General features: G+C 37.4%; 4 protein-coding genes across 4 annotated transcripts; 1 reads left to right on the top strand and 3 right to left on the bottom strand.

Moving 5' to 3' along the window:
* The first annotated feature begins 4,474 nt into the window (after positions 1 to 4,474).
* si:dkey-182i3.11 (insulin-like growth factor-binding protein complex acid labile subunit) lies at positions 4,475 to 7,049 on the top strand. The gene is made up of 2 exons (XM_067366077.1): positions 4,475 to 4,573; positions 4,964 to 7,049. Exon 2 carries the CDS (start codon positions 4,988 to 4,990, stop codon positions 7,025 to 7,027), a length of 2,040 nt encoding a protein of 679 aa, XP_067222178.1. The 5' UTR covers positions 4,475 to 4,573; positions 4,964 to 4,987; the 3' UTR covers positions 7,028 to 7,049.
* A 2,167-nt stretch (positions 7,050 to 9,216) lies between these two features.
* Positions 9,217 to 14,713, bottom strand: si:dkey-182i3.10 (oocyte zinc finger protein XlCOF6). Its single transcript, XM_067366078.1, has 4 exons — positions 14,499 to 14,713; positions 13,869 to 14,076; positions 13,710 to 13,777; positions 9,217 to 10,590 (listed from the first exon to the last, which is right to left on the bottom strand). Exons 1-4 carry the CDS (start codon positions 14,649 to 14,651, stop codon positions 9,220 to 9,222), a joined length of 1,800 nt encoding a protein of 599 aa, XP_067222179.1. The 5' UTR covers positions 14,652 to 14,713; the 3' UTR covers positions 9,217 to 9,219.
* Positions 14,714 to 16,008: 1,295 nt separating this feature from the next.
* On the bottom strand, positions 16,009 to 20,525 carry LOC137004802 (zinc finger protein 93-like). The gene is made up of 5 exons (XM_067365440.1): positions 20,256 to 20,525; positions 19,930 to 20,122; positions 19,749 to 19,825; positions 19,561 to 19,639; positions 16,009 to 17,465 (listed from the first exon to the last, which is right to left on the bottom strand). The coding sequence occupies exons 1-5, from the start codon at positions 20,403 to 20,405 to the stop codon at positions 16,024 to 16,026; spliced, it is 1,941 nt and encodes a 646-aa protein (XP_067221541.1). The 5' UTR covers positions 20,406 to 20,525; the 3' UTR covers positions 16,009 to 16,023.
* Positions 20,526 to 21,281: 756 nt separating this feature from the next.
* Positions 21,282 to 27,687, bottom strand: LOC137005078 (zinc finger protein 235-like). Its single transcript, XM_067365852.1, has 3 exons — positions 27,278 to 27,687; positions 27,058 to 27,139; positions 21,282 to 22,797 (listed from the first exon to the last, which is right to left on the bottom strand). The coding sequence occupies exons 1-3, from the start codon at positions 27,419 to 27,421 to the stop codon at positions 21,524 to 21,526; spliced, it is 1,500 nt and encodes a 499-aa protein (XP_067221953.1). The 5' UTR covers positions 27,422 to 27,687; the 3' UTR covers positions 21,282 to 21,523.
* Between the last annotated feature and the right edge of the window lie 261 nt (positions 27,688 to 27,948).

Raw genomic sequence — 27,948 nt, 5'->3', positions numbered from 1 at the left:
TTATAAGTAACAGTGCCGCGGATATTCCGCATCATAGCAACGAAGCGTCTCAACAGAAAAAAAATGATGTGCTGCAGAAGCGATCTCAAGTGCTCACAGACGAGCGTTTTAAGCAGAGCGCTTAGCGTTTTCAGTTGGCTAAAAACGCTTAGGTGGACACACGGCCTTAGACCGTAGGGAGAGGGGCGCACCCAGCACAGGCCAACCCTTTATAGCGTGATGATATTAGTTATTAGTTGTGCACGCATCCTTCACGTGAGTACTCCAGTTTGTGTTCATTTAAAACTTGTTCTTTTAAAAACATTAAAAATGTTCTTTTGTGATACTGTTCTTGTGTTGAAATTTTTCACTAAAAGCTGTTTTGCACAGAAATTCATTGCAGCCGGCTTTGTTTTTGATGTTTATTTGTGAGTAGGTATTGTATGAATAACATAAGTCAACGTATCTCAGTCTTCTGTCATGAACTTTCAAAGTTCAGCTGGTTTGGTTACTTTTCCCTCGCTTACCAGATTTTGAAAACAAAGGCAGTCAGTTTCATTATATTATGAGATTTCACTGATGGCCACTTTGTTTTAGGTTATGCAAATTCAGTGGTGTTGGGATTTTGTTCTGTCATGAGCTTTCAAAAGACAAAGACAAAGGTGGTCGATTTTGTTCTGTCTCTAGATTTAACTGATGGCCGGTTTTCTTAGGTTACGTGATCTCAGTGGTGGTGGGATTTTGTTCTGTCATGAACTTTCTAAAGTCAGCCGGTTTGGTTACTTCACTCTCTTACCAGATTTCGAAGACAAAAGCGGTCGTTTTTTTTTTTTTTTCTGGGTCTAGATTTCACTAATGGGCGCTTTTCTTAGGTTATGCTATCTCATTGGTGGTGGAATTTTGTTCTGTCATGAACTTTCAAAAGACCGCCGGTTTGGTTATTATTATTATTTTTTTTTTACGAGATTCTGAAGACAAAGGCAGTCAGTTTTGTTCTGTCTCTAGATTTAACTGATGGCCAGTATTCTCAGTGGTGGTGGGATTTTGTTCTGTCATGAACTTTCAAAGTACGCTCGGTTTGGTTAATTTGCTCTCTCTTACCAGACTTTGAAAACAAAGGAAGCCAGTTTCATTATATCATGAGATTTCACTGATGGCCACTTTGTTTTAGGTTATGCAATCTCAGTGGTGGTGGGATTTTGTTGTGTTATGAACTTTCAAAAGACAGCTGGTTTTGTTTACTTTGCTCTCTTACCAGATTTTGAAGACAAAAGCAGTCAGTTTTGTTTTGTCTCTAGATTTTAGTGATCGCCGGATTACTTAGGTTACGTTTTCTCAGTGGTGGTGGGATATTGTTCTGTCATGAACTTTCAAAAGACAGCTGGTTTGGTTAGTTTGGTTCTTTACGAGATTTCGAAGACAAAGGCAGTCAGTTTTGTACTGTCTCTAGATTTCACTGATGGCCGGTTTTCTTAAGTTACGTGATCTCAGTGGTGGTGGGATTATGTTCTGTCATGAACATTCAAAAGACGGCTGGCTTGCTACTTTGCTTTTTTTCTGAGATTTCAAAGAAAAAAAGCAATTGACTTTTTTCTGTCTCTAGATTTCACTGATGGCCAGTTTTCTTAGGACACGCTACCTCAGTGGTGGTGGGATTTTGTTCTGTCACGAACTTTCAAAAGTCGCCCGGTTTGGTTACTTCGCTCTCTCTTACCAGAATTTGAAGACAAAGGCAGTCGGTTTTGTTACATCATGAGATTTCACTGATGGTTGTTTTTTTAGGTTATGCAATCTCAGTGGTGGTGGGATTTTGTTCTGTCATGAACTTTCAAAAGACAGCCGGCTTGGTTATTTCGCTCTCTCTTACCAAAATTTGAAGACAAAGACAGTCGACTTTATTCTGTCTCTAGTTTTCACTGATGGTCGGTTTTCTTAGGTTATGCAATCTCAGTGGTAGTGGGATTTTGTTCTGTCATGAATTTTCAAAAAGCAGCCAGTTTGGTTACTTTGCTGTCTTACAAGATTTCGAAGACAAAAGCAGTCGATTTTTTTTCTGGTTCTAGATTTCACTGACGGCTGCTTTTCTTAGATTATCTCGGTATCTCAGTGGTGGTGGGATTTTGTTCTGTCATGGACTTTCAAAAATCATCCGGTTTGGTTACTTTGCTCTCTCTTATCAGAATTTGAAGACAAAGGCAGTCAGTTTCGTTATATCACAAGATTTAACTGATGACCGGTTTTGTTAGATTACGCAATCTCAGTGGTCGTGGGATTTTGTTGTGTTATGAACTTGCAAAAGACAGCTGGGTTCGTTACACTGCTCTGTTACAAGATTTTGAAGACAAAGGCGGTCGGTTTTGTTCTGTCTCTAGATTTAACTGATGGACGGTTTTCTTAGGTTACGTGATCTCAGTGGTGGTGGGATGTTATTCTGTCATGAACTTTCAAAAGATAGCCAATCTGGTTACTTTTAATGAGATTCTAAGACAAAGGCGTTCAGTTTTGTCTGTAGATTTCACTGATGGATCGTTTTCTTAGGACACGCTATCTTAGTGGTGGTGGGATTTTGTTCTGTCATGAACTTTCTAAAGACAGTCGATGTTGGTTACTTTGCTCTCTCTTACCAGATTTTGAAAACAAAAGCAGTCAGTTTCGTTATATCGTGAGATTTCACCGATGGCTGTTTTTTTTAGGTTATGCAATCTCAGTGGTGGTGGGATTTTGTTCTGTCATGAACTTTCAAAAAACTCTCTTACAAGATTTCAAAGACAAAAGTGGCCAACTTTGTTCTGTCTATAGATTTAATTGATGGCTGGTTTTCTTAAATTACGTGATCTCAGTGGTTGTGGGATTTTGTTCCGTCATGAACTTTCAAAAGGTGGCTGGTTTGGTTTCTTCACTTACTTACAAGATTTCAAAGACAAAAGCGGTTGAGATGGCCGGATTTCTTAGGTTACGTGATTTCAGTGGTGGTGGGATTTTGTTCTGTCATTAACTTTCTAAAGTCGTCCGGTTTGGGTACTTCGCTCTATTACCAAATTTCGAAGACAAAGGCGGTTGGTCCAGCCGGTTTGGTTACTTTGCGCTCTCTTACCAGAAATTAAAGACAAAGGCATTCAGTTTTGTTATGTCATGAGATTTCACTGATGGCCGTTTTTTTAGGTTACGCAATCTCAGTGGTGGTGAGTCGTTGTGTGACGAACAGAGGTGGAAAGTCCAGGGGTCAGAGAGTCCTGCCATATTTTTATTCCACCCACTGATGCATTAATGAGATAAATAAGTGTTTAATTGAGTGATGATTAACCATTATTGAAGACACCTGATGATAATAAGCAGAATCACCAAAGGAGAAAATCACTATTTTTAAGTTACCATCATCTAGGTCAGGGTTTGTTTTATGTGAGCTCTTGACCCTTGACTTTTTAATATTAGATTTTTTTAAAAATCTAATATTAATTTTTTTAAAATTTTGCTGTTTTTCTGTGACTTTTTAGTAGCTTGTTTTCTAACGTTCATATTTGATCTGTTTATCAGAATATGTTGCTTGTCACCGTTGTTGAGATTCATGCGCTGATTCTTGATGTCTGTGTGTGCCTAAAATAACTTTTTTTGTGATAAGGACAACTTTCAAAAAAAAAAATGTTGTATTGATAAAGTTGATTGTCTGTAGAATCACAGTGCTGCTGTAATCAACAATGTAAATCTAACTAAGATTGGGCTCTAAATGATTCAAGTCAAATAATGATTATGTGAAAACATAACCAACACCACCTGATCATCTTTTAACTTTGCTTGTCTGGTTGGTTTAATGCAGTTAAAACTGACAAAACAAGATCTAATATAAAATAGTCAAGAGCTCAACTAAAACAAACCCTGACCTCGATGATGGTAACTTAAAAATTGTGTGGTGATTCTGTTTGTTATCGTCAGGTGTCTTCAATAATGGTTAATCAACACTCAATTGAACACTTATTTATCTCATTAATGCTTCAGTGGGTGGAATAAAAAATATGGCAGGACTTTTACTCTCTGACCCCTGGACTTCCCACCTCTAATAATGATTAAACTACTTCAGTGCCTTTCAAAGGCACCATTTTAGGTAGCTGGTGTAAAGGGATGGATTCTGTGTGTGTGTGTGTGTGTGTGTGTGAGAGAGAGAGAGAGAGAGAGAGAGAGAGAGAGAGAGAGAGAGAAAGAGAGTCTGGTGGTACCTCCAATACTACAAAGATATAAATAATTTAATGAATTATGCCTATTTCACTACTTTTTAAACCAATATATAAAAATGTTTATGGTACATTAGCCACAACCCATTTTTTTTTTCATTCACCTGTTTGTATGGTTTTGAATTGTAGCTACCTGTTGTCTATTGTTTGCTGAGTTTCCCCGAGCTGTGGTGAGATTTTAGTTGCGTCCATGTGGTTAAGATGAAAAAAATGTTTTTTTTTTTTCTTCAAGGGTGTATTGCATGTGACATCAAAGATAGGATGTTGTTCTGCTGACAGGTCATTTTTTTTTTACCTTATGCTATTGTGATACGGGGCATTTCACAAATTTCACAACCATTCTGTTTGCTGGCCGGTTCTTTTTGCAGGTAAGTCTGTCTATATGCATTAAGAGCAATGTAAAAGAATCATCAAAGTTGCTGATGATATATCAGTTGTGTGTATTTAAATGTAGAGGTACATCTAGTTAATAGATTTGTGACATTTAAAAATGTGTTACCATTCAACATTTTTATCATTTGATTTTTTAATATGATACATGATTGATAATTTCAAAAACTAATAAAAAATGAAATCAATGATAGATGAGAATGGATTTTCTGCTATGATTTCATTAAAATCCTAGGAAAAAAAAAAGCATTAAAATACTTTCATTCTGTCTCATAACTCACTGTCAGTTGTTTAAAATGAAAAGGAGAACATTTGAATATATGCTCGGTTTCACATTGTGTCACAATGTAACTTGTGGGTTTCTTTAGGTCTTTCAGATCACATCATTAAAAATGTTTTGGCCATTGTCAGTGGTTCTGGCTCTCATCGCATTGGTTGACGCCTGTCCGATACCATGTAAATGTGAAGATACTGACATCATAGTATGTTCAAGCCAGGAACTTTTGGAACTCCCTCATCTGCCACAGGGTATCAAGCATTTATATGCTACACATAACATGATTCAAGCACTCCCAAATGAAGGTTTGGAAAAATTGTTGGTTCTCGACCTCACCAATAATATCTTCAATATGTCACTGAATACCAACTGGCAGAACATGAGCAGTCTTTCAAAGCTATTTCTGAGTGGAAATGAACTGAGTACATTACGACCAAGACAATTTTACGGGCTGCTGAACCTCACAGTGCTGGATCTCAGTGACAATTTTATTAAAACTCTTCCTCAGATGTTTCTATATGGTCTGACCAAACTTCAAATCCTCAATCTGAATATGAACCAAATATTTAGTTTATCATATGGGGTCCTGGAAGGAGCTCCTGCCCTTATGGACCTCCAACTGAGAAATAACGTGATCGAAATGATTGAGGTGGATGTATTTGAGAATTGCACCCATCTAGCTAAACTCTATCTGTCAATAAACAACCTAAAAAGTGTAGGCAATAGGAGTTTTAAGGGTGCCATATGGCTAGATCACCTCGATCTTAGTCGAAATGGACTAGATGCCATACCTACCAGTGTCCTTCAAGATACTCCAAACCTCTATAGCCTCTATCTTCAAAAAAATTACATAACTTCAATTCCCGAGGACGTTTTCTCTAAGATTCCTAAAGTGATGCATTTGGATTTGAGTTATAATGCTCTTGTTTCCATGTCTGACGGTTCTCTCAGAGGCCTTTCCCAGTTGGGCGCATTGGATTTGAGTTACAATCAGTTGAAGACACTGACGCCACACGTGTTTCAAGATGTGGGGAAGCTTGAGAGCCTTAATTTGTATCACAACAATCTGAGGTCTCTTCCGAACATCGTGTTTAAGAACTTAAGCAACTTAACTGAACTCCAGCTGGACAGCAATAATATTTTTGCTATTCCACTGGACCTCTTTCACCCACTTTCAGCATTGCACGATCTACAATTGGACAACAATCACATTTCAGAGCTCCACTCAGGCACATTTATGAAGCTAAGGAAGCTTAAGCATCTTGATCTTAGCAACAACAACCTCATGAAGATTCCTAAACACCTCTTCAGAAGGACACATAGCCTGAGGGATCTCAATCTGGAGAAAAATCATATCCAATCCATTCCAAAGGTGTCCCTTAGAGGTTTAGCCAGACTACGGACTCTGAAACTCAGCAACAACCACCTGGCAAGACTATCTACAGAGCTACTGACTAGCCTTATTCATTTACGGGAGTTATGGCTGAACAACAACTGGATAGAAACCATCCCTATTGGATTTTTCACAGGTCTTACAGACCTGAGGGTTCTAGATTTGTCCAACAATAAATTGCATTCCATCTCCTCCACTATCTTTAAAGATCTGTCCAAACTGAAAGAGCTGGATCTGAGCTTTAATACTCTCAATAAGCTTCCAGATGGCATCTTCACATCTTTGAGAAGTCTCACAATGCTCCACCTGCAAAACAATCAGCTGACACACTTGCCCACTAAAGTGTTCTCTGCTCTAGCCAATTTGGAAGAGCTCCATTTGGACAGAAACCATCTCCAGCATATTCATCCAGCACAGTTTCAAGGCTTAGTGAAATTACGTGAACTCGATATTAAATTTAATCAACTCCACTCAATGGAAAATGGGACTCTGATGCCTCTAGGAAACCGAGCATTTATCCATCTTGATGGGAATCCATGGGATTGCTCTTGTGTGTTCATTCTGTATTTAAGTCAGTGGTTTAACAATAATTCTCAGTTGGTCAAACCTACACCCATGTGCTCCTCTGGGCAAAATCTCTCCTACCCAGCTCTTTTCCCATCAACGTTATCACATAATTGCATAAGTTCAGACTGTTTCTCTATAAATATGGAGAAACAAACAGTTCTGATTATTTTCTTTCTGGTTTTACTTTTCTTATGAGATTGCTTTGCTATGCTAAACCACCATATATGTGGTTAAAGTGTTGAGAAAAGAAACCGCCACTGCTTGTGTGCAAGAGATTTATGCTTTTAATATATCTGAAATGCAAATGTTCATCAGAGAAGCAATATATATTCCGTAATACAAATCTCAGATGCATCATTTTGTCAGTGTTTTACATTATTATTCTATAACATAAACTGCTACAATGAATACTTGCAGCCTATTCTCAGAGAGCATGTGACAAGACAAAGCATTTTAATGAGGCCGCATTCTGATGCTGCTACAGGGGATTTCCATTTACTCATTTCAGAACCCAGAGATTCAGATTCTTATGCATTCACTCATCTGGGTGTTTCTAAGAACTACATCTCAAGGTAAAGATGTACGACCGGCTGTAAATTGTGGTTGCTTTTCTGTAAAACTAGTTTAATCAGATTTGTCTTCACAAATATAAACATTTTCTGTGTACTTCATTTTATTGGCCCAAGCTTGTAAATAAAAAATGGATGATAAGATTAAAAAGGATGACAAGAAACTGACAACTATGGTATTAATTAATATTCATAGATGCCTGGATTAAATTGTAACTTCTGTACATCTAACAAATGTTTTGGACAATGTATTTGTGGAATTTGTTTTTTTTAGTCTACTTCTTTTTCATAATGAAATCACTGTAGTTTGTATAAAAAATAAAGTTATGCAACTTGGGTAGAGACTGGCAATGATGGAAGATAGTATATTCAGGAAGTGTGGAAGATAAGGAAATGCCATGAAACATCTATATCTAAATTATATTCTACTAGTTATTTTTGTTTTTAAGGTTTATCAGTATGAAAGATTTTCCTATTTTCAAATTGGAAACAAGTAACACTTTTTTAAATGGAGTGGAATTCATTAAACATCTAGAAAATTCATATACAGGAAGTCAGAATATCCACAACAAATAATGTTTTGACTTTTGTGTGATCAAGTCAGTATTATTAATACAGTATTTCGCTAACACTTTACAATAAGGTTCATTAGTTAAACATTAGTTAATATATTAGCTAACATGAACTAACCATGAACAATATATTTGTTACTGTATTTACTAATCTTTGTTAAGGTTAGTTAACAAACATGTTAGTTTGTCATGTTAGTTCACAGTACATTAACTAATGTTAACAAATACAACTCTTGATTTTAGTAATATATTAGTAAATGTTGAAACTAACATTAACAAAGATTAATAAATGCTGTAGAAGTGCAGTTCATTATTAGTTCATGTAAACTAATGTAGTTAACTAATGAACCTTATTGTAAAGTGTTACCAGTATTTCCTTTCAAAATGAATACGAGTCAAATTAACACAGCACTGTTGTTACAAGCCATGTAACAAACTAGAACCAAGACGAATGATGTAGGCTACATTTTATTATGTAAATAAATAATCATGACCCCTTTAATCAAAATATAGCATTATATGCATGTTGCTCACATCCTTAAGCTTGTTCTTAAATTGAATTAAAAAATTTTAAAGAAGAAACACTGTGTCTGTAATTGAATGTAATGATTTGATTAGATCTTATCAATTATGTTTCATGTTGGTTTTTAAGACTATTTTGCAAGTTATGGAGCAGGAAAGAAAATTTCCCTATTCTGTCTCATTTCCCAATTTAAAAATACAAAGATTAAAGAATGCATTCAAAAAAGAATTCAGACATTACTAAAAAACTAGATCACTAGATAATCTGATGACTTTGATTTATTTGTCATAACAAAGAGCTTTACAGTTTACTTCACATAAATTTGAAGATCATTTTCTACATTAAACAGATTTTTGAAGGAAACTAATGTACTGAAATATTTATATCAAACTTAAGAACTGAAAAAATCATCTGCATATTAACAAAGCTCACAGATCCCTATTAAGACACACATATTCCTGTCTGGAACAGTTTAACTGTGTAACTTAAAAGGGATAGTTTACCCAAAAATGTAAATTCTGTCATCGATCACTCACCCACCTGCCTCTCCAAACCTGTACGATTTTCCTTCTTTCTCCAGAACACAGAAGAAATTATTTTGAGAAATTTTTTTGGTCAATGGGGTCCAAAGAGGGTTGTTTAAAAAAAAAAAGAAGAAAAAAAAGAAGAAAGCTGTATCAAGAGTAAACGATGACAATTTTCAGGCGAACAATCCCTTTAAATCTATACACATTTATGGGACCTCAGATTTCTTAGATAAGCAAAACACTTCCCACACTTGTCACACACATATTGCTTCTCCCCAGTGTGAACATGCATGTGAGCTTTGAGTGAATTTGACTGGTTAAACTCCCGCCCGCATGTGGCACATCTGAACGGCTTTTCTCCGGTGTGTATGCGCTGATGTCGACGGAGATTTCCCAATGTGCGAAAACGTTTTCCACACACGTCACAATTAAAAGGTTTTTCACCAGTGTGCAAGGTCTGGTGAGCCTTAAGGCAATTCTGCTGCCGAAATGTTTTCCCACACACCGAGCAGCAATAGGGCTTCTCTCCTGTATGAATCATCTCGTGAGCTCTCACACCGGCAACACTCTGAAAAGACTTTCCACACACACAACAGCTGTGTTTGGTGGTAGTGACAGTTTGTTTATGATGGTGAGATTTCAAGGTGTTAATAGAGCCGAGGGTCTCTCCACACACCGTACAGGTGACCGGAAACTGTCCCTCATGAATAGGGAGGTGCGTTTTCAGGGCGTTTATGCACCCCAAAACCTCCCCGCATACAACGCATCCATGCCCGGTTTGTCCCGTTTGCTCTCCCTCATGCAGCCGGAGCATCCACTTCTGGACAAAGCCCTGACCGCACAGTTTGCATTTGTGCGGTTTCTCGCCGGTGTGAGTTAGTTTGTGTGCCTTCAGCGAATCAAGCTGGTTGAAACTTCGCCCACACGTCTGGCAGGTGAACGGCTTCTCGCCTGTATGGATTCTCTGGTGCCGGAGTAGATTGTTTCGAAAGTGGAAGTTCTTCCCACATACGTCACATTTATGCAGCTTCTCTCCTGAATGCACGACCAGATGCTTCCTGAGACTGTAAGCTTGATGAAAAGACTTCCCACAAACTTTACACATAAAAGTCTTGTCTTGGTTATGAATCCTCTGGTGATACATCAGCTGTTTGTGTTCGGTGAAGGTCTTGCCACAATGATTGCAAACATAAGGGCTCTTGTCAGTATGAAGCTGGTGGTGAACATCCAAATTGCCTTTACTGCCAAACCGCCGACCGCACTGCGAGCAGCTGAAGGTTTTCTCTCCCGCTACATGAACGACCCGATGAGCTCTCAGCAGAACAAGCGAGTCAAATTTCCTTCTGCAGTGTTTACAGCTGAACGCTTTGCCTTTTTTCCGACATCTCAACTGAACACTTCTGCTTTTTAAAACGCTCAAAATTCTAGATTCTTCCTCATCATCTTCCACCGTATCATCCCACAGTATCATATCTTCCTGCAAAGCCACAAATTGAGGATGGTTGCTGTTTTCTGAAAAATCCACTGACTTGTCATCCTTAATGATCACCGTCTGTGTTTGAGTGGGCTTTTCAAAACAGAAAAAGAACAATTTAAGTCAACATGAAAGAAATTTATTATTGGGATATACACTCCAATTAAAAAGTTTTGGGTCTGTAAGATTTTTTAATGTTTTGTAGGATTTTGGAGTAAAGATTTTTCATTTTACTACATTTTAAAATGTAATTTATTCCTGTAATGGCAAAGCTGAATTTTCAGCAGTCATCACTCCAGTCTTCAGTGTCACATGATCCTTCAGAAATCATTCTAATATGATGGTTTTATTTATGGTATTTTATTTATGGTATTATTATCAATGTGGAAAACTGTTGTGCTGCTTAATTTTTTTGTGGAAACCGTGATACTTTTTTTCAGGAATCTTTGATGAATAGAAAGTTCAAAAGAACAGCATTCATTTGAAATATAAATCTCTATAGTATCACTTTTAAAGAATTTAATGTGTTCTTGTTGAATAAAAGTATTAATTTCTTTAAAGGTGCCCTATAACTTTTTTTTAAAAGATGTAATATAAGTCTAAGTAGGGCTGCACGATTAATCGCATGCTATTCTCACGCGCATTTCGTCAGTAAAGCCGGTTCCCTGATTACCGCTAAATCGCCATCACCTGTTTTTAAACGGAGCGCCTTTTAATAGACAGAGCCGTAGTTCACAGACAAGCCACGCAATATCGCGTTCATTATCGCAGGCGATTCATCTGCGATATGAACGCGATATTGCGTGGCTTTTCAGTGATCTACGGCTCTGTCTATTAAATGCCGCTTCATTTGAAAGCAGGTGATGGCGATTTAGCGTAATCAGGGAACCGGCTTTACTGACGAAATGCGCGTGAGAATAGCATGCGATTAATCGTGCAGCCCTAAGTCTAAGGTGTCCCCTGAATGTGTCTGAAGTTTCAGCTCAAAATACCCCATAGATTTTTTTTAATAAATTTTTTTAACTGCCTATTTTGGGGCACAATTAGAAATGAGCCGATTCAGGGTGTGTGGCCCTTTAAATCTGGTGCTCCACGCCCCAAGAGCTCACGCTTGCCTTAAACAACATAAAAAAAGTTCAAACAGCTAATATAACCCTCAAAATGGATCTTTCCAAAGTGTTCATCACGCAGCATGTCTAATCGCGTAAGTACAGTGTTTATTTTGAAGTTTACATTTGATTTTGAATGAGTTTATGGCTATGCTCCGTGGCTAACGGCTAATGCTACACTGTTGGAGAGATTTATAAAGAATGAAGTTGTGTTTATGAATTATACAGACTGCAAGTGTTTAAAAAATGAAAATAGCGACGGCTCTTGTCTCCGTGAATACAGTAAGAAACGATAGTAACTTTAACCACATTTAACAGTACATTAGCAACAATGCTAACGAAACATTTAGAAAGACAATTTATAAATATCACTAAAAATATAATGTTATCATGAATCATGTCAGTTATTATCGCTCCATCTGCCATTTTTCGCTGTTGTTCTTGCTTGCTTACCTAGTCTGATGATTCAGCTGTGCACATCCAGAAGTTAATACTGGCTGCCCTTGTCTAACGCCTCGACCATGGGCTGGCATATGCAAATATTGGGGTCATACATATTAATGATCCCGACTGTTACGTAACAGTCGGTGTTATGTTGAGATTCGCCAGTTCTTCTGAGGTATTTTAAACAAATGAGATTTATATAAGGAGGAGGAAACAATGGAGTTTGAGACTCACTGTATGTCATTTCCATGTACTGAACTCTTGTTATTCAACTATCCCGAGGTAAATTCAATTTTTGAATCTAGGGCACCTTTAAAAAAAAATCTTACTGACCCCAAACTTTTGAACGGTAGTGTACAATTACAGCTAAGAGTTTATTAGGTTATGCAAACTGCTAAATTAAACCCACCTCTTGTATAAAGTACAATAGGAACCACTTTTTCAGCAGCCCTGAATCTTTTCAAAATATTCAAAAAAATAATAATTCGATAAAGAGTTCTAGGCCTTGAACCAAACAAACCAGCTCTGAGATTAATTAGACATTATAAACTTTGATTGTAATTGATATAGCATTGTAAATATCAAAAAATGAAAAATGTTTTAATATAATACTACTGTCTTTAGAATTATGAGTAGTTAAGTTCTTCACCTGGAATTCAAAAATTAAAGGGTTAGTTCACCCAAAAATTAAATTTCTGTCATTTATTACTCAGCCTCATGTCTTTTCACACCCGTAAGACCTTTATTCATCTTCGGAACAAAAATACGATATTTTTGATAAAATCCAAGAGTTTTTTTTGTCCCCCATAAAAAGCAATGCAAGTACCACATTCAAGGTCCAGAAAGTAGTAAAGACATAATTAAAATAGTCCACGTAACTACAGTGGTTCAACCTTAATGTTATGAAGTGACGAGAATACTTTTTGTGCACAAAAACAAAACAAAAATCATGACTTTACTCAACAAATTCATCTCATCCCTGTCATTCTTCAATGTTATTTATGTGGCAGCGCTTCCAGGTTCTACGTCAGAACGCGACTCATTATTGGCTGGCTCCTGCGTCAGCATCACATGCATGTGTCGTGCTGCTCACATGTGCAGCGTCGGCCAATAATGAGCCGGCATTCTGACATAGAACCTGGAAGCTATGCAATGTAAACAACGTAAGAGAATGACAGGGGAGAGATGAATTTGTTGAATAAAGTCGTTATTTTTGTTTTGTTTTTGTGCACAAAAAGGATTCTCGTCACTTCATAACATTAAGGTTGAACCACTCTAATTACGTTGACAGTTTTAACAATGTTTTTACTACTTTTCTGGACCTTGAATGTTGTTTTTTATCCCTTCTGTTGAGAAAGGATTTCATAAAAAATATCTTAATTTGCATTTCAAAGATGAATGAAGGTCTTACGGGTTTGGAAAGAAATGATGGTGAGTAATTAATGACAGAAATGTCATTTTTGGGTGAACTAGCCCTTTAAACATGATTTTTCACATTAATATGTAGCTTTCACAAAAGCATATGCCATAGTTTAACCTCCGAGCTAATGGTAGGGCTTTATGGAAAGGTTTGTATGGTATTGTTCAATTTGCCTACAATCAAGAGATTTTTACCCAAAGAAACTAACTGCTGTGCTCCATTATGTGTGAATAACTTACTCTTTTCACATGCTCAGTCTCTATAATCTCCTCCTGTGCCCAGCTCACATCGATGTTCTCCCCAGAGACTGCAATGGCACAACAGCACAGATCATAAATCTTAATGACTTGCTCTGAGAAGCATAGTGGTGTGAATGAAGCATAAGTAATGAATCTCACCTAGAGTAAGCTGGTCACTAGACTGACTTGTCAGGAGAGCATTGTCTGTAAGTAGAGTCTTCTGCCGTTTCTCAACTTGCTTTGGTCTTGTTTTCAAGCCATCCTGTGCACTCTGACTCGTTTCAAGATGCTGAAGTGCAGAGAAAAGCTGGCATATTTTTTCCACAGCTTCCTTTGCGTTACGTTCTAACACACAGTTCAGATGGGTCTAAAATATAGAAAGAAATCAATTATAAACCAGCTTAAATTAAGCTGTCATTCAGCAGTGGCTAGCTAGCTTGTGACCAAAATATTTGCTGGACATTTTTTCTTACATTAACTTGGATAACAGATTTGAATGGTTGAGCTTGATGCAGTCAACAATACAATTGGTGAACAAACTGAGAATCTGGAAAGAGATTATTTATTCTAAACGATGTTATTAGGGTGCCACAATATCAAGAAATTAATATTTTATCTGTGACACTTGTATTTGGTTGTGTGGACCTGATGCTTTCATATAATAAGTCACTTAACACATTTGATTTAATGCCATATATCCAGTTAAATCATGCAGGTTATGGTGTATGGCTTAAAAACAAACGCCACAAGCAAAAATTCAGTAATTTCGTCAACTTTTTGTTCACTTACTGCAAAGTCTGGGCTGGCAGACTTGTTTGCTGTAACGTTAGTTTCTGTCAGTGGAGGTATGCCTGATATGTCCACGAACTTAGTCATTTCTTTTACCGTTGCCTTTACAAGCGTCTCCAAAACAGAGACGACCTCAGACTCCAACAACGACATTATTCTCCTGCTGTTGTTTTTGATGACAGAGATTATAATTTCAATAAAGCCATTACAAGCTTCCTAACCTGTTTTCTTCTCTTGTACTGAACAGCATTGGGCTTGTGCTCATGTGCTGCCCCTCACTGGACTGGAGTTTATTTGCAAAAAATGCTAAACAAAAACAGTGCGTGTGTGTTTGTGTACAGATATGGCTATACTTGTGAAGGCCAAATGTCCTCACTTATATAGCCTAATGAAATATTATGACAACCGACCAGTGAGGATATTGTTTAAAAGGTTAATAAAGCGGCCAAAACTTTTTTTTCCAATCTAGTGTTTTGCACATTTCTGTGATGTTTAATGGGTAGAGGTTGGGTTAGGCAATAGAAAATATCAGTATCTAATATAAAATCAATGGAAGTCTATGTAATGTCCTCACTAACATAGGGAACACACACACACACACACACACACACACACACACACACACACACACACACACACACACACACACACACACACACAAATGACATATTTAATTATATAAATACACTACATATTTTTTTGGTGGTGACAAAAATACATTTTTTACAGATTTTGTTGGGGGTGACAAATTCAAGATGTTTTCACAAAATATTGAATATATTTTCTGAATATTTTAAATGATAGTACAAGCAGTGAAAGTCCTCATGTTGTTGGGGCTAAAGACTTTTATTGCTCCCTTAATATTCAAAAAATGATGTTTTGTTAGACCTTTATATTGGGACCTGAACAAAAAAATAAGTATTTTCACATATGCTTAATTGGAACTGATTTTATGTTTATTATAATAAATTTGATTTTAACAGATTGAATTAAAGGGATAGTTTACACAAAAATGAAAATTCTCTCATCACTTACCCTCATGTTGTTCCAAAAATATATGAGTTTCTTTCTTCTGTTGAACACGAAAGAAGATAGAAGATTGAATAATGTTGGTAACCAGACGGTTGACGGTATCCATTGACTTCCATAGTTTTTTTTTTTTTCTTCTATGCAAGTCAATGGCTACTGTCAACTGTCTGGTTACCAACATTCTTCAAAATATCTTCTTTTATGTTCAACAGAACAAAGAAACTCATACTGGTTTGGAACAACAAAATTATGACAAAATTTTCATTTTTGGGTGAACTATCCCTTTAACACATTGGCTTTTAGTTTTATATTCTTAACTTGAAACACACACACACACACACACAAAAAAACATTTAACTGTCAGATAGACGATAAAAAAGACAAAAATAACATGGAAAATCTTTTTAATTTTCACAAAATTATTTACAATCCTACATAAAAAACCTGTAGGTAGACATTACTCAATTTAGTTATTTGTTCATAAGGCTGAAACCTTTTAAAGTGGAGTGCATTTGTGATCTTTGTAATTTCTCTGATAGGCAAAACTTTTCCAACACTTAGTGCACGTGTACGGCTTGTTGCCAGTGTGAATGTGCATGTGTGCCTTTAAATTGTTGGGCTGTGTGAAACTCTTCAAGCAAATGTCACAGGTAAATGGCTTTTCCCCAGTGTGAACAAGCCAGTGTCTTTTCAGATTGGATGATAAATGAAACGCCTTCCCACACGTTTCACACTTGTGAGGTTTTTCACCGGTATGAGTGCGTATATGCATCTTCAGAGAGCTTGCCAACTTGAATCTTTTCCCACACATAACGCATTTGTGAGGTCTTTCTCCTGAATGCAGAAACATATGGGTTTTATAAGAAGCCCTCAGAGAAAAGTCCTTACCGCAGATCTCGCACTTGAAAGGTTTCTCCCCAGTGTGAAGCTGCTCGTGCATCCGGAGGGAATGTATGCTGCTGTACTTCCTGTCACATAACGAGCACGTAAAGGGTTTGCTGTTGTCCGAATGCAGCTGCAGGTGAGTTTTTAATGCGTAGGTGGAGCTCAGGAACTTCCCACACACTTCGCAGCGATGAGCGTTGCTCTTATCTCCTGGATCTCCATGATTGTGTGTTAGAATGTGGTTCCTTAGGATATAATTATACTGGAACGTTTTCCCACACATTTCACACATAAACCGCTTCTCTCCGTGCACTCGCATGTGACCTTTGAGAGTGCTTCTCTGACTGAATCTTCTGCCGCACACCTCGCAGACGTACGGCTTGTCCCCGGTGTGAATGAGGATGTGGCGTTTCAGAGTCCCGGAAAGCGCAAAACTTTTCCCACAGATGTCGCACGTGTGCGGTCTCTCACCTGTGTGCACACGGAGGTGGTGTTTCAAAAGTTTATGGTACTTGAAGCTCTTATTGCAGTGGCTGCACTTTATCGGCCTATCATTTGAATGAATTCTCTTGTGGTAGTTTAACGTGCCAATCAGGGAGAAACACTTTCCACAGGTGTCACATATGTATGGTTTTTCGCCCGTGTGCACCCTCTGGTGCATGTATAAACTTCTTTTGATTGTGAATCCCTGTCCGCATATATCACAGGTAAATGGTTTGACATCCGCATGGACCAGTTCATGCGCTGCGAGATCCCTGAAGCTCTTTCCACACGTAGTGCAGGGAAATTTCTTCTTGTCGAACTTCTGTGAGTGTTTGCGAAAGTGATTCTCTAGCGCTCTCAGCAGTGTGAATTTCTTCCCACACTTTTCACAATTGTACGGCCTCACGATCGAATGCACGCGTTTGTGCTGCACAAGAGAAAGCATCTTTGGAAAGGCCTTTCCGCACTGCTCACATTCAAAAGACTCTTTGTCTTGTGGCTTTTCAGGTTGCTTGGTTGATGTCTGCAACACGCCTTCCTGATCTTCAGACCAGCCCATGTCATCAGCAGCTGGCAAAATGAAAAACAACATTACATCGGTCACAATCTATTCATATATTCACAGTTTAGCAAAACTCATGCTGGGTAAATTGTTGGCCTGAAAGGTTCTAATTAAACTAGTAAACAATAAGACCAAGAATGTGCCAAAAAGTCAGTCAATAAGGTCACTTTTCATTTCAGGTTGACTTACAGAAATAAATATTTCTTTTTAATATACAGTGGGTACGGAAAGTATTCAGACCCCCTTAAATTTTTCACTCTTTGTTATATTGCAGCCATTTTCTAAAATCATTTAAGTTCATTCTTTTCCTCAATGTACACACAGCATCCCATATTGACAGAAAAACACAGAATTGTTGACATTTTTGCAGATTTATTAAAAAAGAAAAACTGAAATATCACATGGTCCTAAGTATTCAGACCCTTTGCTCAGTATTTAGTAGAAGCACCCTTTTGATCTAATACAGCCATGAGTCTTTTTGGGAAAGATAAAACAAGTTTTTCACACCTGAATTTGGCGATCCTCTGCCATTCCTCCTTGCAGATCCTCTCCAGTTCTGTCAGGTTGGATGGTAAACGTTGGTGGACAGCCATTTTTAGGTCTCTCCAGAGATGCTCAATTGGGTTTAAGTCAGGGCTCTGGCTGGGCCATTCAAGAACAGTCACAGAGTTGTTGCGAAGCCACTCCGTTATTTTAGCTGTGTGCTTAGGGTCATTGTCTTGTTGGAAGGTAAACCTTTGGCCCAGTCTGAGGTCCTGAGCACTCTGGAGAAGGTTTTCGTCCAGGATATCCCTGTTTTTGGCCGCATTCATCTTTCCCTCGATTGCAACCAGTCGTCCTGTCCCTGCAGCTGAAAAACACCCCCACAGCATGATGCTGCCACCACCATGCTTCACTGTTGGGACTGTATTGGACAGGTGATGAGCAGTGCCTGGTTTTCTCCACACATACCGCTTAGAATTAAGGCCAAAAAGTTCTATCTTGGTCTCATCAGACCAGAGAATCTTATTTCTCACCATCTTTCAAACTCCATGCGGGCTTTCATGTATCTTGCACTGAGGAGAGGCTACCGTCGGGCCACTCTGCCATAAAACCCCGACTGGTGGAGGGCTGCAGTGATGGTTGACTTTCTAAAACTTTCTCCCATCTCCCATCTGCATCTCTGGAGCTCAGCCACAGTGATCTTTGGGTTCTTCTTTACCTCTCTCACCAAGGCTCTTCTCCCCTGATAGCTCAGTTTGGCCTGACAGCCGGCTCTAGGAAGGGTTCTGGTCGTCCCAAATGTTTTCCATTTAAGGATTATGGAGGCCACTGTGCTCTTAGGAATCTTAAGTGCAGCAGAATTTTTTTTGTAACCTTGGCCAGATCTGTGCCTTGCCACAATTCTGTCTCTGAGCTCTTCAGGCAGTTCCTTTGACCTCATGATTCCCATTTGCTCTGACATGCACTGTGAGCTGTAAGGTCTTACATAGACAGGTGTGTGGCTTTACTAATCAAGTCCAATCAGTATAATCAAACACAGCTGGACTCAAATGAACCATCTCAAGGATGATCAGAAGAAATGGACAGCACCTGAGTTAAATATATGAGTGTCACAGCAAAGGGTCTGAATACTTAGGACCATGTGATATTTCAGTTTTTCTTTTATAATAAATCTACAAAAACGTCAACAATTCATTGTTTTTCTGTCAATATGGGGTGCTGTGTGTACATTAATGAGGAAAAAATGAACAAATGATTTTTTTTGTAATAGTGAATAAATAGTGAATTAACCTTTATTTTTATTTTTCTAATTTCTTTTAATTTTAGTTGAAGTTTTAGTAATGCTGTTATGTGTTTTTATTATTAATGGTACTTTTATATATATTAATAGCTTTTGTTTTTTTATTATATGTATAATATTTCAGTTTTAGTACTTTGACTTATTTCAGTTGCTTGTTATTTAGTTAGTATTTTAGTTAATAACAACACTGTCATACTATACTAATAATGCATGTAAGTTTTGGTGGACTAAAACAGCATCAATTTAGATGCTCTCGAGACAATCATTTTTTGCAAATGGTAGAGACTTTGTAATTACCCACTGAAAGTTGGGACTCTTACCGTCACCAATGAATGTTGTCTGAATGGCTGCTCTGTCCTCCACCATAAGACACTGGCTTGCATTACCGTCCTGTTCATGCTATAGTTCACATTACATGTAAATGTTTTAAATCAACATTTAGCACCCTGTAAGTTATATCCTTAAAATAAATTCCTCTTTAAAATAGCACTGTATTATTACTACTCACCTCAGTGCTTGAAGGTTGCTGGTGAGACGGTGATGAAAGCTCATTCAGAGGACTTACAGAAACAGAGACAGCATCTCCTGTGAGAGAGGAACACAAAACAAAAATGACAGAGAGAAGAGAGTGCTAAATCTTCAGGCTTATAAATCTCTAGAGTGGCCTGATATTGAAATCTGTCAAGTACCCTGAAACTTTTGGTTTTGGATAGATGTTGTTCCACTGAGATCACGTCCCATCTGAGATGAAGTCTTCCTTATGTCATCTCGGCCGTTCAAACACATTTGTGCTGGAACTGGTGCAACAGATGAACAGTATCTGAAGAGACTGCAAATCTTCTGCACTGCTTCTTTGGAAAACATCTCCATTATGGAATTAAGCTGCATTGATACGAGAAACATGTTACAATTATGAACAAAACAAAAACCCTGAAATTATAGGTTTTAAAAATGTAAATATAACGAAGGAAAAAGCACAGTTCTCATAACCATACACGTTAAAGGACTTTCATACCATGTGAATCTGAGAATCGTTTGGTTTGATGGTGAGATGAGATTCATCGTAGCTGCATGTAAAAACATTTCGTATCTCCTGCTTAGCAGTGTCCGTCAGTAATGACATGACCAGAGTGGTTTGACTCTGAAAAAGCTCATAACGGGCCATAGTGACCACAGTTAAGAGACGTGCAGATAACCAAACTCAGTTTGTGATTGACAGCTGGCAAAGCCAGAATTTGAGGAAAAAAACTCCCTACAACATTTGCACTAGGCAGCAAGTACTTCCTCTTTATTATACTTCTTCTTAGTTTCATGGCGGATTGCAACTATGGCTTATCAGGTGCATACCGCCACCTACTGTATAGGAGTATGCAGCATGAATTATACGGCAATGAATCTACTTTACATTAACAACAATAAAAACTCAAATCTAAATCCTATAATATACCCTTGTATCCTTAAGATATTCCAGAACAGCATCCTGTCAATATTCTTTGATCCTGTGTACCTCTTTATTATATTGTAAAATAAAATTTTAAAACCCTAATATTTGATTATGATTAACAAACAAAACATAAGCCTTATATATTTGTATGCACTTAACTGTTGAGGCTATTTGACTTGGTTTGATAAGAAGCTGTTTTTGGATCAGTTTGTTCCTAAAAATAAGATCTCAGGAACAAATATACTTCAGAAAGAGATCATTTCAAAATAAAAGTCTTTCGTCGCTGTCAAAGGAAGCATGCTCAATTACAAAAATTAATAATAAAAATTCCTAATTATATTTTAATTTTCATGTTTAAGGTCAATGGTTTAATAACAAGTGCCATGGTGATTTTATTCCCTCAAATGTCATTTTTATAACAAAGAGTCATAAAGCTTTTTGATGATTACCATTTCTGTAATTTGTGATGACTTTTATCAGATACATTTATTGAGATAAATTCAGATCTTTTTGAATATTCATTGAAAAGCATAAACCGATAACATTTATTCGCAAGCATCTTCATTCAAGCATCTTTTACAACAGCTTGTTCAGTAGTGTTTTATTTTAATGTTTTCACAATGGAAACATTTGCCTGGTAAAAATATTACAATATGAAAAGAGTCCTGCAATTGTTACAAGTTTCTACAACATCTTTTTCACACAGGTTTGCATTTGTGATCAATGTAATGTCTAAGATATACATAATTCTTCCCACACTTCTGGCATGTGTAAGTTTTCACTCCAGTATGAATTTGCATATGTGCTTTAACATGGTCGGGATCCTGAAACCCATCCCCTCAGACCTTACAACTGAATGTCTTCTCCACAGTATGGACACGCTTGTGACGCTTTAAATTTCCATACAAGCGAAAGGTCTTTCCACAAGTCTTACATTTGTGAGTTTTTTCATCAGTATGAGTCTTCATATGCATTTTCAGAGAGCCAGACCACTTGAACGTTTTCCCGCATGCTATACATTTGTAAGGTCTTTCTCCTGAATGGCACAACATATGCGTTTTGAAGGATTTCCTGAGTGCGTAGGCCTTACCGCAGATCTCACACTTGAATGGGGTCTCCCCCGAATGAAGCTTCTCATGAATGCGAAGATTATAAACGTTGCTGTAGCTCTTCTCACACAATTTGCATGTAAACAGCTTGCTATTGTCGGAATGTGGCTGCGTTTTAAATGCAGAGTTGGAGTTCGGAAACTGGCCATTGCTCTTATCTCCAGAATTTTCAGTCTGATTATGTGTTAACATATGGTTCTGTAGCAAAAACTCATGCTGGAATGTTTTCCCACACATTTCACACTTAAATTGCGTCTCTTCGTGTAACCGCATATGGACTTTCAAATTGCTTCTCTGGCGAAATCTTTTACCACACACCTCACAGATGTACGGCTTTTCACCGGTGTGAATGAGGACATGGCGTGTCATAGCTTCATGATGCGCAAAAGTTTTACCACAGGTTTCACACGTATATCGTCTCTCACCGGTGTGCACAGGAAGGTGGCGTCTCAAATGACTCTTGCACTTGAAGCTCTTATTGCAGTGGTTGCACTTTATTGGCCTGTCATTTGAATGAAACTTCTTGTGGCAGTTTAGGGTGCCTATCAGGGAGAAACACTTCCCACAGGTATCACATGTGTATGGTTTTTCGCCCGTGTGCACCCTCTGATGCATGTATAAACTTCCTTTGACCGTGAATCCCTGTCCACATATATCGCAGGTAAATGGTCTGATTTCCGCGTGAACCCGTTCATGCGCTGCGAGATCCTTGAAGCTCTTCCCACATGTACTGCACGGAAATTTCTTCTTCTCAAATTTCTGTGCATGTTTGCGGAGATGAGTTTCTAGTGCTCTTAATTGTGAGAACTTCTTCCCGCATTTTTCACAACAGTGCTTCTTTATGACCAAATGCACACGTTTGTGTCGCAGAAGAGAAAACATCTTTGGAAAGGCCTTTCCACATTGCTCACATGCAAAAGACTCTTCGTCTTGCAGCTTTTCAGGTTGCTCGATTGATGTCTGCAACACGCCTTCCTGATCTTCAGAACAGCCCCTGTCATCAGCTGATGAAAAAAGAACACAATAATACAAAATTAGTGTTAAACATTTATGCCATTATGATTTCTTATGACAGAAGTGCTTTAAAGATGAAATGCTTGAAATGTTATTGAAAAATTAAGTTGGGGACATCAGTGGTTCTCAACCTTTTTGACTTTTGGCTCCCGTGTTGTCCAGCACAATATTCAAAATCTCCCAGATATAGGCTAGGTCTATTTCCATTTATGATAATTATGACAAAGCTGCTTGTTTTCAAATGTTTTTATGAACAGAGAGTGGGAGTATTGATATATTAACCCTGTAAAGCCTGACATAAATAATAGTCAAAAAACAGTTTGAACCTTTAAATACAATTTATTTTTTTAAATCTAAAATAAAAATGCATTTGTTTTATGTTTTGTATCATATTTGATACATCAAGCTTTTATCCATATATAGTATGATATAGTGAGAATATGTTTCTCATACTTGGAGGAAAATACACCAGAGACCCAGAGGCCATTTTATTGGTACCTATATCGATGCCTGGCCAATGAACAACGCCATCCAGTGCGATTTGGCATGTGGTAATAAATATTTGCATATGTATGAGACACCATTTTAATTAAAACATCATTAGTTTTATCGGGTTTTTTTTATATTACAGTGAAAGAGTAGTAAAGTCGTTTATTGGGTGACTGCTACATGTACCCATAGACTGTAAAAAAAAAGATGGACGCCGCGACGCCGCTTCCTTCTAGAACCCTTCCTAGATCTGGCCGTCTGGCCAAACTGAAGCCAAAACGGACGCCGATGTGCGCTGACCATAGACTGTAAAAAAAGATGGACGACGCGACGTCGCTTCCTTCCATTGTATTGAACTGAAGCCAAAATGGGCTGATGAATGGGCGCTGACACGTTACGCAATACGTCAAAAAAAAAAAAAAAGTTTGGAGCCTGGGCATGTCAGTTGAGCCGGAGGCGGAGTCGCGATATCAAACTTCCGCCCAGACGACTGCGTCATCATTCATGTATTTTAAATAGACTATAAAAATTATACACAATTTAAAATTCTACCTATAAAATAATATGCTATTCTGTTTCTAGAGCAATAATATTTTTGAAACAGCAAATTCAGTAGATAAAATCAATATAATATGCCACTAGAAACAACTCTAAATCGTCAGAAACGGTCCTGCCATTTTAAATCAAGTTCAACTAATGTTACAGGAGATCGATTGCTGTAATTAGAGTAAGCTATCATTAGTTTTGTCCTGCTAATTATTATTTTATACCCATAAAAATAATAAGTAACTGCCAGATAACGATCACCTGCTTTTTCCCGACATGGTTAACATTAGGTGTGTTATCTTAACTAATAACATTTATTAATTAGCTTATAACGCCCACATTTGATGTTACAGAAAAAAAGTTCAGTGATCCGTCAGATCCTGTAGGTCGGTTAGTACAGTTTACTGCTGAACAACTCATTTTGTTGGTGTTAATGACAAAGAAATCGAAAATTAACAGTTAGTTAATACATCTTCAATCTCCCCTCGAAGCTCCGACAGTCCTCAGACAAGCTGTCAATCAACTTCGAATCATGACGACACGCCCCGTTTTTATAGAATCAAATTGCTAGCTAAAATCTAAATCATCACAAAAACGAACAATTGAATATATATCAGTGTGATAACAACTACCTTAAATGTCCAAAACCATCTTTCAGAAAGTTTTATTTGAAGCAGAATTTATTTTTAAGTTTTCACTGAAGTCTCATTCGACTGCATTGAGAGGGCGGGGTTTATGACCTGTACTGCATCCAGCCTCCAGGGGGCGATCAAAGAGCCCGTGGCTTCACTTTTCAGAACGTATGAGACACACCCGGTGCTGACACGTTATGCAAAAACGTCAGTTTGGAACCTGGGCATGCGCAGAAGGAATCGTCAGTGGAGCCCGGAGACGGAAGGCTTGTTCGAGATGCATCGGCGCTGCGCAGACCGATCGTCGAATGACATCAAAGTACCGCGAGAGTGATTGGAGACCAGACGACTCCTTATGCTTTTGAATCGTTCTCGCGGTACTTTGATGTCACACGCCGATCGGTCTGCGCAGCGCCGATGCATCTCGAACAAGCCTGGAGTCGCGGTATCAAACTTCCGCCCAGACAGCTGCGTCATCATTGATGTATTTTAAATAGGCTATATAAATTATACGTTATTTAAAATTCTACCTATAAAATCATAAGCTATTCTGTTTCTAGAGCAATAATATTTTTGAAACAGCAAATTCAGTAGATAAACTCAATATAATATGCCACTAGAAACAACTCTAAAATGTCAGAAATGGTACTGCCACTTTAAATAAAAGGTTTAAACTAACATTACAGGAGATCGATTGCTGTAGACGGTGCTCTATAATTGAGTAGGCTATCATTAGTTTTATCCTGCTAATTATTATTTCATACCCAAAAAAATAATTGGTAACTGCCAGATAACGATCACCTGCTTTTTTCCGTCATGGCTAACGTTAGGTGTGTTATCTTAACTAATAACGTTTATTAATTAGCTTATGAAGCCCACATTTAACGTTACCGAGAAAAGCTCAGATATCCGTCAGATCCTGTAGGTCAGTTAGTACAGTTTACTGCTGAACAGCTCAATTTGTCGGTGTGAAATAACACAGAAACTGAAAATTAATAGTTATTTATATATCTTCAATCTCCCCTCGAAGCCCGACAGTCCTCAGACGAGCTGTCAATCAACTGTGAATCACGATGACACGCCCCGTTTCTATAGCACCAAATTGCTAGCTAAAATCAAACGTATCACAAAAACGAACAATTGAATATAAATCAGCGTGATAACAACTACCTTAAATGACCAGAACCATCTTTCGGAAAATTTTATTTGAAGCATAATTTATTTTTATGTTTTAATTTAAGTCTCATTCGTCTGCATTGAGCGGGCGGGGTTTATGACCTGTACTGCATCCAGCCTCCAGGGGCGATCAAAGAGCCCGCAGCTTCACTTTTCAGGACATATGAGGCACACACGCATGTACCACCAAAACGGCGCGATCTGATCTATGTAGTGACGTCATCGTGTACAAAAACCGCCCATTTCATTGGCTGACTCTAACCAATAAACTACTTTACTACTCTTACTGTAATGTAAAACTCAGTAAAAACTAATGATATTTTAATGAAAACAGGGATTTTTTATCTCAGGGCACAGAACTTCAAATGTTTCAGTTGAATTTAGCTTTTTTATTGAGCATTTACTAATTTTTAGCCTGTTTTTTTTTAAACATTAACGTCATATCCAATCAGATTTCTTTTCACCCACATTCCCCATGCTCACAATGCACGCACATACACACATTTGACTTTACAACACACAAACGCACACCTTTATTTATTCTCATTCTCTCTTGCTCTCTTAATATGTAATGAGTTAACGTAGAAAGATTTTAATAATCAATTTAAAAATTTTGTAAAAAAATTAATTAAATAAGAATAGCGCCCTCTCATGGTATACGAACAGTGCGTACACTGGTGTTGTTCATTGGTCAGGCATCGACCAATAAAATGGTCGATGCCGCCCCCTCGGGTTTTGCTAATTTTTTTACAGTCTATGGTTTTGCTACTGTTTTACCTTCATAAAAGATCTATATAACAGTATAGCAGACTACTTTCATAAAATGTACATAAATATCAGTTGTAATATCTATATTTCCCAATAATGTCTTAGTACGATTATATTTAAATGTAGTTTTTATTGTGGCGGGCAGAACTTATAGTCAGTGCAACAGTGATTGAGAGGTGCACAAATAAACGTTCCTCAAAAGCCGGTTTTATATTTGATACTCACATTTTAACATGATTTTTCTAAAAAATAGTGTATGACTAGAGAGAATATCTAAAAAAAAAAAAAAAAAATTAGTGAAGGATGAGTCATCAATATTTTTAAGTCAAATTTAACATTTTAAGACTGTAAATTTTTAATGTGTGAAGTTTAACTTTTATGAAAACACTAGCATATAGATGACCTAAATGCTAAAATATGGGTTAAAAAAAACTTATCAAAACTGGGCTAAAAGCAACAACACGACAACAAAATTTCATTTCATGGGCTCTGTCATCTGTCAAAACGTAATTTCATAAAAACTTAATGCAGTCATCACAAAGAAATAGCCTACAATGTACTACCAACAGGAGCTGTACTTATTAAGGTGTTTATGTAAATGACATAAATAATAATTTGAGTATGAGAACTGTAACTTACAATCACCAGTGACAGTCTGAATGTTTTCTTCTGCTCTGTCCTCCACCAAAAGACATCTGCTTGCATTATTCTCCTGTGCAGGCTTTGATTCATGTCACATGGAAATGGTGAAGAAAGAAATATATTAAACATTTTTTTTTTTTTTAAATGACTGATGGACAAGGATACAAGCTAGCCTTCTACAACTATTCAAACAATTTTTAATAACAGAAATTCTTACCATGCGAGTCTGAGTGTCGTTTTGTTTTATGTTGAGATGAGGTTCAACAGAGCCGCAAGCCTTTGGTGTGCCCTGCTTTGGCGTGTCCGGCATTAATAAGATGAATAGAGTAGTTTGACTCTGTAAAAACTCATATCTGGACATAGTGACCACAATTACGAGATGTGTAAAAATGAAGAATTGTGTTTGAAAGCTATTTCAAAATTATATTGCTGCAAGTATTAGAGGAAAAAACGTTCTGGTTTGGCAGTCCGATCTGTAGAGCCACTTTGAATACATGCAATCAAATTATCGCCATAATCCTAATAGAACGTGGAAAACAAAAGCTCTCGATGTAAAGCCAAACCATGATATTTGTAATTGTCCGTCTGGAATGCAAACTACCTGGAAAAGTTGCACTCTGCGTTAAACACTTCCTCTTTTTTCATGACCATTTCAAAGTAAAAGTACGTGAATATGTGCAATTTGACCAAAATATAAGCAGGTCAACAAATGAAATACGACCTACAATACATAATACTTTACTGTATTATTTTATAATAGTCAAAGCCCTTTCTGGTTAATTGATTAAATGCTTTTATTGTTTTGTTGTAATACAAAATTAGCTTTTATTTATTTATTTTTTGCTTTGAAATGCAAATGTTGAGAACCTGTTTTCAGGAAAATGGACT

This window comes from Chanodichthys erythropterus, chromosome 17 (assembly GCF_024489055.1).
Source record: "Chanodichthys erythropterus isolate Z2021 chromosome 17, ASM2448905v1, whole genome shotgun sequence".
Lineage (NCBI taxonomy): Eukaryota > Metazoa > Chordata > Actinopteri > Cypriniformes > Xenocyprididae > Chanodichthys > Chanodichthys erythropterus.
This window is presented reverse-complemented; position numbering and strand designations above follow the sequence as displayed.